The 12,076-nt window shown below is 49.7% G+C and overlaps 1 protein-coding gene across 3 annotated transcripts in view; it reads right to left on the bottom strand.

The window, feature by feature from the left end:
- Positions 1-10,092, bottom strand: part of GPR84 (G protein-coupled receptor 84) — a 144,710-nt gene extending 134,618 nt beyond the window's left edge. Inside the window, exons 1-3 of one of the 3 annotated variants that reach the window (XR_014165123.1) lie at positions 9,880-10,092; positions 3,200-5,199; positions 2,390-3,079 (exon numbers count right to left, since the gene is read on the bottom strand). Coding sequence is in view for 1 of the 3 variants with exons in the window: in XM_081898865.1 (XP_081754991.1) it covers positions 3,997-5,124 (1,128 nt within the window). In the remaining 2 variants the exon portion in view is untranslated. Of the gene's footprint in view, positions 1-2,389; positions 5,200-9,879 lie in introns of those variants that run through there. The other 2 variants (XR_014165122.1, XM_081898865.1) reach the window with 2 other exon arrangements.
- Between the last annotated feature and the right edge of the window lie 1,984 nt (positions 10,093-12,076).

The raw sequence follows: 12,076 nt of genomic DNA, 5'->3' as shown, positions 1-12,076 counted from the left end.
TGAAATCACTTCGGAAGTACTTCCATCTGCTAGAGCCACCTGACTGCGCTGTGCTGAGTTCTTGGAAACAAACAAGTCATCTGAGTTTACGATGTGGCGAGATGCTCCCGAATCGACCACCCAGACCGCTTGTTTCTCATCAGCAATCTTGACCTCGCCGGTCACCAGCTGAGCCGACTGTTTTCGTTTGAAGAATTTCTTTTTCCACTGCTGCTGCTGATCTCGTCTCTGCTCCTGCACCGGCAACTTAGACTTGACCAACTCCGGACATTGTCGTTTTAGATGCGCTGAGGACCCACATCGGAAACAACGCCTAACAGCAAACGCTGACTCCTCACCGGTACGCTGCTTTTGCTTCACCTCTGGCACGGCATGAGAACTCCTTCCAAACCGCCCGCCTGTAGAAGCCTCTGCAGCAAACGATCTTTCTTGCCTCTTCTGCCATTCTTCAATCAAACGCCCAGTAACGTAACTGACTGATAAATCACGCTCCTGTATGCCTTCTAGAGACAAAACTAAATTATCCCAGCTTTCCGGGAGAGAACTCAAAATAATAACCACCTTCTCCTGCTGGTCTAACGCACAGTCTCTTTCCTGTAGCGCAGTAAACTTTAACTGTAAACTGTGTAGGTGTTCCTGCATTGTAACCCCAGGCTGTAACATTGCCTTATACAATGCCTTGCGAATGAACAGCTTGGAAACCGCTGTCTCACGCACATGGAGTTCTTTAAGTGCTTGCCACACACCTCTAGCTGTCTTGATTCCCCTCACATACGGCAACTGGGAATCTTCCAGCCCCAAGACAATTGTGGCCCTTGCTCTTTGGTCTTTATCGAGGTCTTCATCATCAGGCTTCGCAGGAAACTTACTCACCACTTGCCAGAGACGATCCCTCTGCAGCACTGCCTGCATGCGTTCCGACCACAGCAAGTAATTGGAGTCATTCAGACGCTCAAAAGCCATCTGAACTGGTTGTGAGGCCATCTTGAGAGCGATGTCCCTGGAACCGGGAACCAGCCACTCACGACCACCGAGAGAGAAAACAGGAACCACAGCAACCCAGCACTAGCATGCTGCAGCTGTTGTCCTTCTGTCCGCTGCGTCACCAGCTCACCACGGTCAGGAACCAGCCAGGAACAACAACTTCTGGAACTACTGGAATCAACACCGTTGATGCTGACACCACCACAACTCAGGCTGGCAGCACAACACCCATAACCTCTTGGAACTTTGAAGTGTCAGGCATAGCCCTATTGGCTTTAGCCCAAACGTAGCAGAGTTTTCCTGCACAGCGAAGAAGCTAGTTGCGGCAGTAATGACTAGTCAGCTAGACTCAGAATAACTATTTACAGGATTTATTAAAAAGGAGAAAATAAAACCAGCAGAGTTTCTGCATACAAATAAAAGCAAAATAAATCCTCTCTTTCTCTCTCTCTCAAAACCATACACAGCACTTCTACTCCTAACACACCTCACATCAAACTGAGCTAGCAATCCCTAGTTAAGAGTTGAATGCTGGTCGTTAACCAATCAGAGTAAGCAGTTTCTAGGTCAAGCTGACCTGGGCTTTCTGCCAAGAGTAAATTGACACTGCCTTGAGTTAATTGTTTGAAGCCAGAATCTGCAAGTTTCCCATGAGAATCAATTAACAGAAACTGAACAGAAAAAGGTGATCCCCAGAATTTCTGTGTGCCAGGCTGCTGTCAAGACCATGTGAGTCTTGTTTGGGGGTGCGGGAGAAAAGAGAGCATTTTTAAAGCTGTGCTATTTAGCAGCTCGAATTTGCAACTCCATCCTGTTCAAAGTGCAGTGAGAATGCCAAATAAGTACATGCAAAGGCTTGCACTCTTTGTTAAACCTGATGTGCCGCCGCAACTGTGTCGCTAAACAAAGCTCTTGAGCAATCTTAACAGACAGCATTACCCAGCAAACCACAGGGAAGGTGGAACTCATCAGAAGAAACACAAGGTCTATCTCTTATTATTTGTCACATTTTAGCAACTCAGCTCAGGTCTAGAGATCAGGGTCTAAATGACTTGGGTCCCAAAGACCTGAAGAAGTGCTGTTTTGCATAGGTGTTTAGATCTGCAGTTCCACTGCCCTGTAAAATCCATGGAGTGGCGGCGCAGGAGAGGGCCTTCTTTGTGGTGGCCCCCAGGCTCAGGAATGCCCCTCCAAGGTGCGTCTGGACTCTTCAATGCTACATGTTGATGCCAGCCAACCCACATTTCCCCCCACAGGCCTCTAGGTATGGAGAATGAGATCAGGACACCCCTACTATTTCCAAATTAACGTTTACATGCACTATGACTGACTAGTAACATGCTATACATAACCTGCTCTGGGTCAGCGTGCAGATGCATGGTCTATAAATTCCAAATAAATTAGCTATTATTATAGATCGTTTTATTTCAAGGTTACAACGACAACATTTATGCAAATGCCATAATCTGACAGTGAAACATTTTCTAAATAGGCCAGCAACCAATATAATATATAGTACAGGTATATTGGGTTTTGAAATGGTCTAAATTATGATGTCCAAATGTGGGGACAGTGAAAGGGGACCAGATGTACAAGAAATGAAGGGAATCAAGCTTTTATAGAAAAAAGAAATCCCAGCAGAACTCAATTTTCTCACCCTTGATGCAAACCACCATGTGAGGTTCTGGTTGTTACATTTTTCTTTCTCCTTTGCATGCAGAATGTCCCAAATTCAATCCCTGGAATCTCCAGGCACTGCTGGGGTTATCCCCTGTCTGAAACCCGGAAAGCTGTTGCCAGTCGGTGTCAGTTATGTTGAGACCAATGATCTGACTGAGCGCAAGCTGTGTACAAAGCATGTGCAGGTTTTCAGGGAACAGATGGGAGTTTGAAGGAGAGATTTGAAGGAGAGAAAGAGGCGCCATCATGAAGGTGATTGGGGAGGCAGTCCCAAACACGAGGGGCAGCCAGGGAGAACAGGTGGAGCCATTTGCGGGGCGAAAAGATTATTGGATAGCTGGGAATAGTGGTGCTGGATCAGCAAAGGCTATAGACAGGTGGATCACTGTGTCCCTCTAGGTCAGCCTTTCTCAACCTGTGGGTCCCCAGATGTTGTTGAACTACAACTCCCCATCACCCCTAGCTAGCAAGGCCAGAGCTCAGGAATGATGGGAATTGTAGTCCAACAACATCTGGGGACCCACAGGTTGAGAACCGCTGCTCTAAGTGTTGTTGGACAACAACTCCCATCTCACCTGACCATTGACTGGGCTGGCTGGGGGTATAAGCAGAGAGATAAGGAAAGGCAAAGCCATGGAGGGCTTTGAAAGCAAAGGCAAAGTTTTTTTGCAAGCCAGTGGGAAGCCAGTGAAAGCTTTTATGGAGGGAGCTGCCATCATGTGGTCAGATCCATAAGAAGGTAAATTGTCAACAGAGTGGTGCTGTGATAAATAAAAATACATATTTACAAAACAGAACGGTTAAAAGATATAGAGAAGGGGTTGTATCCAAGGCTAGTCCTACTGAAATCGATGGGCCTTGGATGCAACCCATCAGCAGCAAAGTGCAGACCAGGCACTCCAGCCTCTTAGCTCCTATTAAAACTGGATGGTTGTCCAGGGAGGAGAGACTTTGTGGAGATACAACATTTGCTTTCGTATCTGAAGCTTGGCAAGTCCAAACAGTTTTTCTGTAATCCAGAAGGGAGGCCTCGCCACCAGCTTCAACAATATGCCAAAGGCAGGGCCCATTATACCAGTTCAGTCTGATTTCCCTATTGCCCATAGGGGCCACAACAGAATATGGAATGCAATTTACAATAATATACCGTAGGAAAAGAACAGGGCCCGCATCATGTGAAGGCCTGGATTAAAGAACTGGGAATCTAGTCCAGTGTGGAAAACCCAGTTAGCTTTTTTCCCTTTCTGGTGACATTACAGCCCTGAGGGCAAACCAGGGTTGGTGGGAAGACCGTATCCCTTTTCCGGTGATGGAGAGCAGCCCGGCTTCCAGTTAGCGGTGGCAGCGGAACCTCTTTGCAAAGTTGTAGACCACGTCTCTGTAAGCCTCGCGGAACTGGCGGTTCATAGCAGCATAAAGCACTGGGTTGATGCAGCTGTTGAGCCAAGTGAGATTGGCGGCGATCATGTGCAAGACAGTTGGAGCCCGGTTCTTGGCGTCAAAGATGTTGATTAGCAGGAAAGGGATGTAGCAGATGACAAAGAAAAGGAAGACCACAAAGCACATGCGGGTCACCCGGCGGAATTCTGAGTTGCTGTCCTTGGCCTGGCACGGGGTAGCTTTCTTAGGAGGTGCTTCGCCATTCTGGGAAGCTGATGGGAGATTGGTACTGGCAGTAGACTCAGAGGACTGAGCCTCACAGGAGTGCTGGGAAGGACCTGCGCTGTCCACTCCGCTGTCAAGCTCTTGGTATCGTCCCGGTGTGGCTAAACTGGCACCAGCCACGTGGCCCTTCTTCAAGCTGGTCTTCTTCAGCTTGTATTGGTCCATGGCACGGGCGGCACTCTTGACTTTGCGGTGGATGAGGAAGTAGAAGATCCCGACGCAGCTGAGACCCACCACAAAGTAGAATCCCATGAGGATGGTGGTGTAGGGCCGTCCGCGGAGGCGGTGGAAGCTGCAGGTGCACACCTTGGGCACTAAGACGTAGACGGGCCACAGCGGCGCGAAACTGGCCAAGCCGGCAACCCAGGTGCCCAGGATGATGAATATCGTCCCGAGGCGGGAGAAGATGCGGTCAAAGAGGGCGGTGTTGGCAATGATCAGGTAGCGGCTGATGGCGATGAGGCAGAGCGTCAAGATGGAGACGGAGTTGGAGACAAAGAGTAACATCCCAAAGACACGGCAGAAGTCGGCCCCTGCCCGCCAGTGGAGATGGAGGTAGGAGTCAACCGAGAAGGGCTGCAGGAAGGTGCAGTACAAAATGTCCGCCACAGTCAGGTTGACAATGAGGAGGTTGAAGCGCGTCTGCAGCTTGGCATCAGCCGCATAGGCCAGCAGGGTCAGCACGTTGCCCACTGTGCCCACGATGGCCACCACAATGCCCCAACTCACTGCCACGTAGCGGTAGCCAACAATGGACGGGTCGTAGCAGGAGAAGTTGTTGGCAAGATCCGCCATCTTGAGAGGAAGTGGTTTTTGGCTATGCTGCCCTCTGGTGGAAAGGTCAGGACCTAGCAGGTCAAAATTCTACCTCTACAAGGAAATGGGTAAGAGAAAGATTTCAGTTTAAGCGTATCAGGCTTCCAAGCACACAAATTAGCACTGACTCCAAGGCTGGCACAGGGAAATATTTCAAACAACACCTAATTAACTTGTCAGATGTTTTGGCACTGAATGTTGTCACGGCAACAAAGTTTCCCAGCAGCCACTTCAGATCTCCTTGTCCACCCAAAAAGCCACTTCTGGTCTGTCCAAGCCAGGTAGTAGTCATAGTCACTGCTACATTGCCAAGTGCTGAGGAAACTGGGGCATTTTTGTTTTGGAGGGACAGGAGGCGGGCGGGAGTGGAGGACTCTCTGATCCTGAATGGGGTAACTGTGCTCCTGAAGGACCAGGTGCGCAGCCTGGGAGTCACAGGTCAATTCTGTGTCCAGGGCAGCTGTTTATCAGCTCCACCTGGTACGCAGGTTGAGACCCTACCTGTCCACAGACTGTCTTGCCAGTGTAGTGCATGCTCTGGTTATCTCCCGCTTGGACCACTGCAATGCGCTCTATGTGGGGCTACCTTTGAAGGTGACACGGAAACTACAACTAATCCAGAATGCGGCAGCTAGACTGGTGACTTGGTGGCCTCTGAGACCACATAACACCGGTCTTGAAAGACCTACACTGGCTCCAAGTATGTTTCCAAGCACAATTCAAAGTGTTGGTGCTGACCTTTAAAGCCCTAAATGGCCTCGGCCCAGTATATCTGAAGGACTGTCTCCACCCTCATCGTTCTACCCGGACACTGAGGTCCAGCGCTGAGGGCCTTCTGGCGGTTCCCTCACTACGAGAAGCCAAGTTACAGGGAACCAGGCAGAGGGCCTTCTCGGTAGTGGCACCCTCCCTGTGAAAAACCCTCCCACCAGATGTCAAAGAGATAAACAGCTATCTGACATTTAGAAGACATCTGAAGGCAGCCCTGTTTAGGGAAGCTTTTAATGTTTGATATATTACTGTATTTTAATATTTGGTTGGAAGCCGCCCAAAGTGGCTGGGGAAACTCAGCCACATGGGCGGGGTATAAATTAGTTGTTGTTGTTGTTGTGTATAAATTATTATTATTATTATTATTATTATTAGTAGTAGTAGTAGTAGTAGTAGTAGTAGTAGTAGTTGTTGTTGTTGTTGTTGTTGTTGTTGTTATCTCTGCCTCATCTCCCTGCCCCCCTTTACAGGCTTCTTGCCTGTGGGCTACTGAGGCTGCGTACACACGATACCTTTAAGGCACATTCAAAGCACATTCATTCCCTCAGAGAATTCTGGGCACTGTAGTTTTCCTCTCACTGAGTTATGCTTCCCAGCAAAAACCCTCAACAAAACCACATAATTCCTTGAGGGAAAGGATGTGCTTCGAATGTGCCTTAGAGTTGTAGTGCACATTCAGCTTGCGGCTGAGAGGCACATGCCACCGTGAAAGGACTCCCATCCCAGCTAAGCAGTTGCCACCATGGTGCAGCACATAAGAAAGCCGGAAAGACCTGGGAACCAATGAGAAGTGTATCAAGAGCGAGAAAAGATTTCCTTGCCAGCCAGCCGGACGCCTGAGGCCTCTGCCACATGCGAGTTTCAACATGCGCAAGACTCGCTCTCATTTGCATCCCGGCTTTCTCCAGGGAAGAGAGAGAGATCAAAGCGCAACCCCATTCCTTCCTTTTTAAGGCCTAATTGGGACGTTGCCACGGAAACAGACGTCTCCAAATCGGTCCTGACAGGCACCATCCTCTACCTGGATGGCTCCGCTTTCAAGTTTGAGACGGAATGCCGGGGAGGTAGAGGCAGAAAGGCAGGCGTCTGCCCCCCACAAAAGAGCCCTAGATAAGGTAGTCATCCTGAGCTGCTGGGAACGCCCAAACAGCCGCAACCAGCCCTAATGGATCTATTACAGTGGTACCTCAGGTTACATACACTTCAGGTTACATACGCTTCAGGTTACAGACTCCGCTAACCCAGAAATAGTGCTTCAGGTTAAGAACTTTGCTTCAGGTTGAGAACAGAAATCATGCTCCGGTGGCGCAGCGGCAGCAGGAGGCCCCTTTAGCTAAAGTGGTGCTTCAGGTTAAGAACAGTTTCAGGTTAATTACAGACCTCTGGAACGAATTAAGTACTTAACCCGAGGTACCACTGTATTGTAGAACATGGACACACACATGCCCCCCTCTTCATGATGAAAAGTAGCCACACGTTCTGCTTAGCTCTTTAACTTCTTTGGGTTGCCAACTGACCGGGCAGCGGGGGGACGGGGACGACCCCAAGCCAGGCCTCATCTTCTGCCAAACACAAGCGTGTGAAACCTCAAGTGATCTTCCAGGCCTGCTTATCTGGCTCCTGGCTCTCCCCGCTAGTGTTAAATAAATGATTTCTGTGCTGGGGATTCCGTTGCTAGGAAGGGAGGTGTCGGTGTCTGAGCTTTTATTTTTCTCTACTGGCTAGTGGGTTTAGAACGTAGTTTACTTTTCTATTACTTTGCTACCAGCGGGTGGGGGCTGTTTTTTTAAAAATGCTGTACGGAATGGTCATGATTGTATCTTTTCTTTTCTCTCATATTCTCATTTATATTTCATTTATTATTTCTACTTTCTTCAATGTTACGTTACCAGGGTGCATGCAAAGTGACAAGTGGCTAATAAGTGTAATAAGGAAATAAGAGGGAGGATCTCAGACCCTCCAAGTGTTTCTGTTTTCCAGGGACAGCCCTGGATTTACAGAAGCTGCCCTGGTTTCTGATTTGATCCTGAAATGTCCCACTTTTCCCTAGGACGTCCCTATTTTCATCGGAGAAAGGTTGGAGGGTATGAAGTTGATGTGACCCGTAAGCCAAGGATATAAGTAACTAGACAACCTTTAGAAGACATCTGAAGGCTGCCCTATATAAAGGTCCATTTGTGGCCGACTCTGGGGTTGCGGCGCTCATCTCGCTTTATTGGCCGAGGGAGCCAGCGTACAGCTTCCAGGTCATGTGGCCAGCATGACTAAGCCGCTTCTGGAGAACCAGAGCAGCACACAGAAATGCCGTTTACCTTCCCGCCTGAGCGGTACCTATTGATCTCCTTGCACTTTGACGTGCTTTCAAACTGCTAGGTTGGCAGGAGCTGGGACCAAGCAACGGGAGCTCACCCTGTCTCAGGGATTCGAACTGCTGACCTTCTGATCGGCAAGTCCTAGGCTCTGTGGTTTAACCCACAGCGCCACCCGCGTCCCAACCCTATATAGGGAAGTCATTTTATTTATTTTTTAATTATTTTATATGTTGGAAACTGCCCAGAGTGGCTGGGGCAACCCAGTCAGTATAAATCATATTATTATTATTGAATAGGACACCCCTATTTTCATCAGATAAATGTTGGAGGGAATGCGGAGGAATGTGTGAGCATGTGTAGAAGTTAGCCTAGTGCACAGAGGTGAAGTTTAAATTCACTGCTCCATGTCTTTCCCCTATTGCTGGCATGCAGTACCCGGAAGATTGCTCAGAGACCACGTGACCCTCGAGGTTAAAAAAGAAAATGTTCCCCCAACCCTTGCCATAATACAGGCATAGGCAAACTCGCCCTCCAGATGTTTTGGGACTACAACTCCCATCATCCCTAGCTAACAGGACCAGTGGTCAGGGATGATGGGAATTGTAGTCTCAAAATATCTGGAGGGCCGAGTTTGCCCATGCCTGGCTTAATATACTGGCTCAGTGTGCAGAAATCAACAGGAGAAGCCTACTTCCTGTGTGGAGGGGCATGGAGATAATTATTGCTACATATTAAGGACTGAAAATCAAGCCCCTTTTAAAGGCACAGCTGCAGGTCACAGTTCAGAATCTGACAACTTTAGAGCCTCTAGAACAGGCTTCCTCAACCTCGGCCCTTCAGATGTTTTGAGACTACAATTCCCATCATCCCTAGCTAACAGGACCATTGGTCAGGGATGATGGGAATTGTAGTTTCAAAACATCTGGAGGGCTGAGTTTGCCTATGCCTGATCTATCGGCACTACACTGTTCACCCTTGTGCTAATTCAAGTGACCTCCCCACAAACTTTGCACAAACAAATCAAGACGGAGGCTCAATAAATGTGCAATAAAGAAGCCATCTTGGAACTGAATTTAAATTACTCTGGAGATTGTACAGCACCAGATATCTCCATGGCAGTGTTCTACCCATAAATGAACAACGTAATAAGGAAAGCATGCCGTCTGGGCATGTTCAAACAGCATTCTCAGGGCTAAGAGATCAGTTATGAGCCTCCTCCCTTCGCCCCATCCTTACTGCACCACTGTGGCTTTTAACACCAGCCTCACACTCAGTAATACAGTCCATAAAGTCTTTACTCTCTTGTTTAAGCTCTGTGCCAGAAAAGGCTCCATTGCAGACAACTTTATAAGCCAGGGGCAGCCAATGTCACGACCTCTGGGTGCTTTGAACTACAGTTCCCACCAGTCCTCCTGGCCATGTCGGTCTGAGATCAGGGATGATGTAGTTAAAAACACATGAAGGACATCACCACATTACCTACCCCTGTTCTAAGCAGCCATGGCGCTAAACCAGACTTGAAAGTTAATATCAACTCTACGCATCTCTGAGACCCCTACAGAAAAATAACAGCAAAGCCACCCAAATATTTCAACTTAAAAACTTTATAGATTCTCTTTTATGGAAACTTTAAGGATGTTAAGCAACTTACCGGGAAAAGATGAGCGTTTGGATCCAGAGATTATGCCTGGTGTCCATGGGGTGCCTCTACGTTCTGGACGGCTATTTATAAAGGTTCCTCACTGCATCTGCTGAGAGGAGAAAAACTCCCAAGTGTCTAAACTCCCTGAAGCAACTTCCTCTTTCCCCACAGGCTTGTAAATGTCTGACGCCCAGACCTGTGTGTACTCACAGTGCGTGAAATATGCTTGCATGTGCGCCTTTAGGCAGGCTCGCCTACAAATGTTTAGAGCAGAGATTTAAACAAATGTAAAAAAAAAAGGAAGAAATAAAAAAAAATTAAAGATTAACCCCAACTGGACGGGGGTAGAGAGGGAGTGAGGCAAAACAAGGTGCCTTTCCCAGACTGCCACCAGGGTAGCAGTATTTTGCAGGAGTGATTCAAGTACATAGGTGCAATAAATCTACATTTAGAAAACCCTGACTTTTTGAGATTTGGAAAGTGATGGGTATTGGGAGTGAAGCTAAAATACTTGCAGTTAGTTAGCTGAACACTAGAGGCGACACGTGACAGAAAGGCAACCTTCCTTCTCAACCGATCTCTCTTAGTAGCTACTTGTTGGTAAACTGGATTACTTCCTTTCAGGCTTTTACTGCTTTCCTGTTCCTCCTCCAAGCTTTGTTAGTTCCAGCCAGTTGCAGCAGGAGTGAGCAGGTGCTAGTGTTAACTTCTTGAATCCATCATTGCCACATGGAAACCCTATACTTAGAATGGTTTTGTTTCCCATGAGTGACAAACCATAAGTTCTCTTTCTATGGAACAATCAATTATGTTAGCAAAGATTCTGAGCAGAAATTAAATAAGTGGGAGGCTGAGACTGGTTTACAGCTAGTGGAGATGCTTGTCTATTACAGTGTTCAACCGGTGTTCCGCGGCACACTAGTGTGCCGTGGAACTTTGCCTTGTGTTCCGTGGAGGCGGGCGAGTCGGGCAGTGAGAGGCGGGGCGGCGGCGGCGAGCACACGCGGTGCGGTGAGCGAGCGAGCTCCCACATCCCATTGCCGCTCGCTACTGGGCCTGCGCATCCGCTCGCTACTGGGCCTGCCCCAGGAGGTGGGGTTGCGGGCATCACGCCCTTCCCCACGTGAGCGGGGAATCCCATCCGCCCCCACGTGAGCGGGGAATCCCATCTCAGCCCCCGCGAGAGCAGGGGAATCCCATCCGGCCACGCCTCCTGGCCAGGCAATCGGCTGGCTGGAGGGGGCGTGGCTTGCCCTTTTTAGGGCCGGAGCGGAGGGGGCTCGCCCTCTCCGGCTAGCCCCATCGCCGCTCGCTACATCCTATCGCCGCTCGCTACTGGGCCTGCGCATGCTCGGCGAGCACACGCGGGGCGGCAAGCGAGCGAGCTCCCACATCCGACGGCACCAAGCAGGGGCCCTTGGCCGTGCCGGTGCCCACTGTGCCCGCCTCCGCCCAGGAGGGCGGCAAGCAGCCACCGCCACCACCACCCCCGCCGCTGCCCGGCAACCGCGCCGCCGCCCCCGGCTCCCCGCGGTGGGTGATCGTGCAGGCTTCGACGGGCGAGCTGCTCCGCTGCCTGGGGGACTTCGTGTGCCACCGCTGCTACCACATCCCATCGCCGCTCGCTACTGGGCCTGCGTGTGCGCGATCGCGCCTTCGGGATTCCCTTCAGCAGGCATCAAGCAGCCTGCCTCCCTGCTTTTTCCAATTAAGGGAACCTCCACTCTCCTGCCCCTCCGTGTTTCTCACCCCAAAGCCTTGTGGGCAGCAGGAAGTGGGGCCGTCCTGCGCCGGGTGGCTGCTGACACGTCCCTTGGGCAGGAGAGGCATCCGGCTGGATGAAGGCAGCGACGCCGGGGGAACGAAACAGCACCGCAGGTCTGAGTTGGCGCCTGGAAGGACACAGACTGCTTCATGTCGCTGCATTCCACAGCTCCGAGGCTGGCAGGTGAGTGCGTGCACTCCTCTCTCTCATTTTATTTAATGTGCATTTTTGAAGCATGTGGAAATATCCTGCGTCATCAACCACTTTGGGGAAAGTGTGCGTGTGTGTGTTTGGGGCTAGATTTCATGCATGCCTTTTTTTTTTAAGTTCTCTTCCTGCTTCATCCACATTCACCCCCCAAAAGGCCATTTTCTGTGTGCTGAATAAATTCTGCAACTCAAACGGCACGAGGTGCCAATGCATCGGGGCTGTGGAATTTAT

The sequence above is a fragment of the Podarcis melisellensis genome (assembly GCF_964234715.1).
Source record: "Podarcis melisellensis genome assembly, chromosome: 2".
Taxonomy (NCBI): Eukaryota; Metazoa; Chordata; class Lepidosauria; order Squamata; family Lacertidae; genus Podarcis; species Podarcis melisellensis.
This window is presented reverse-complemented; position numbering and strand designations above follow the sequence as displayed.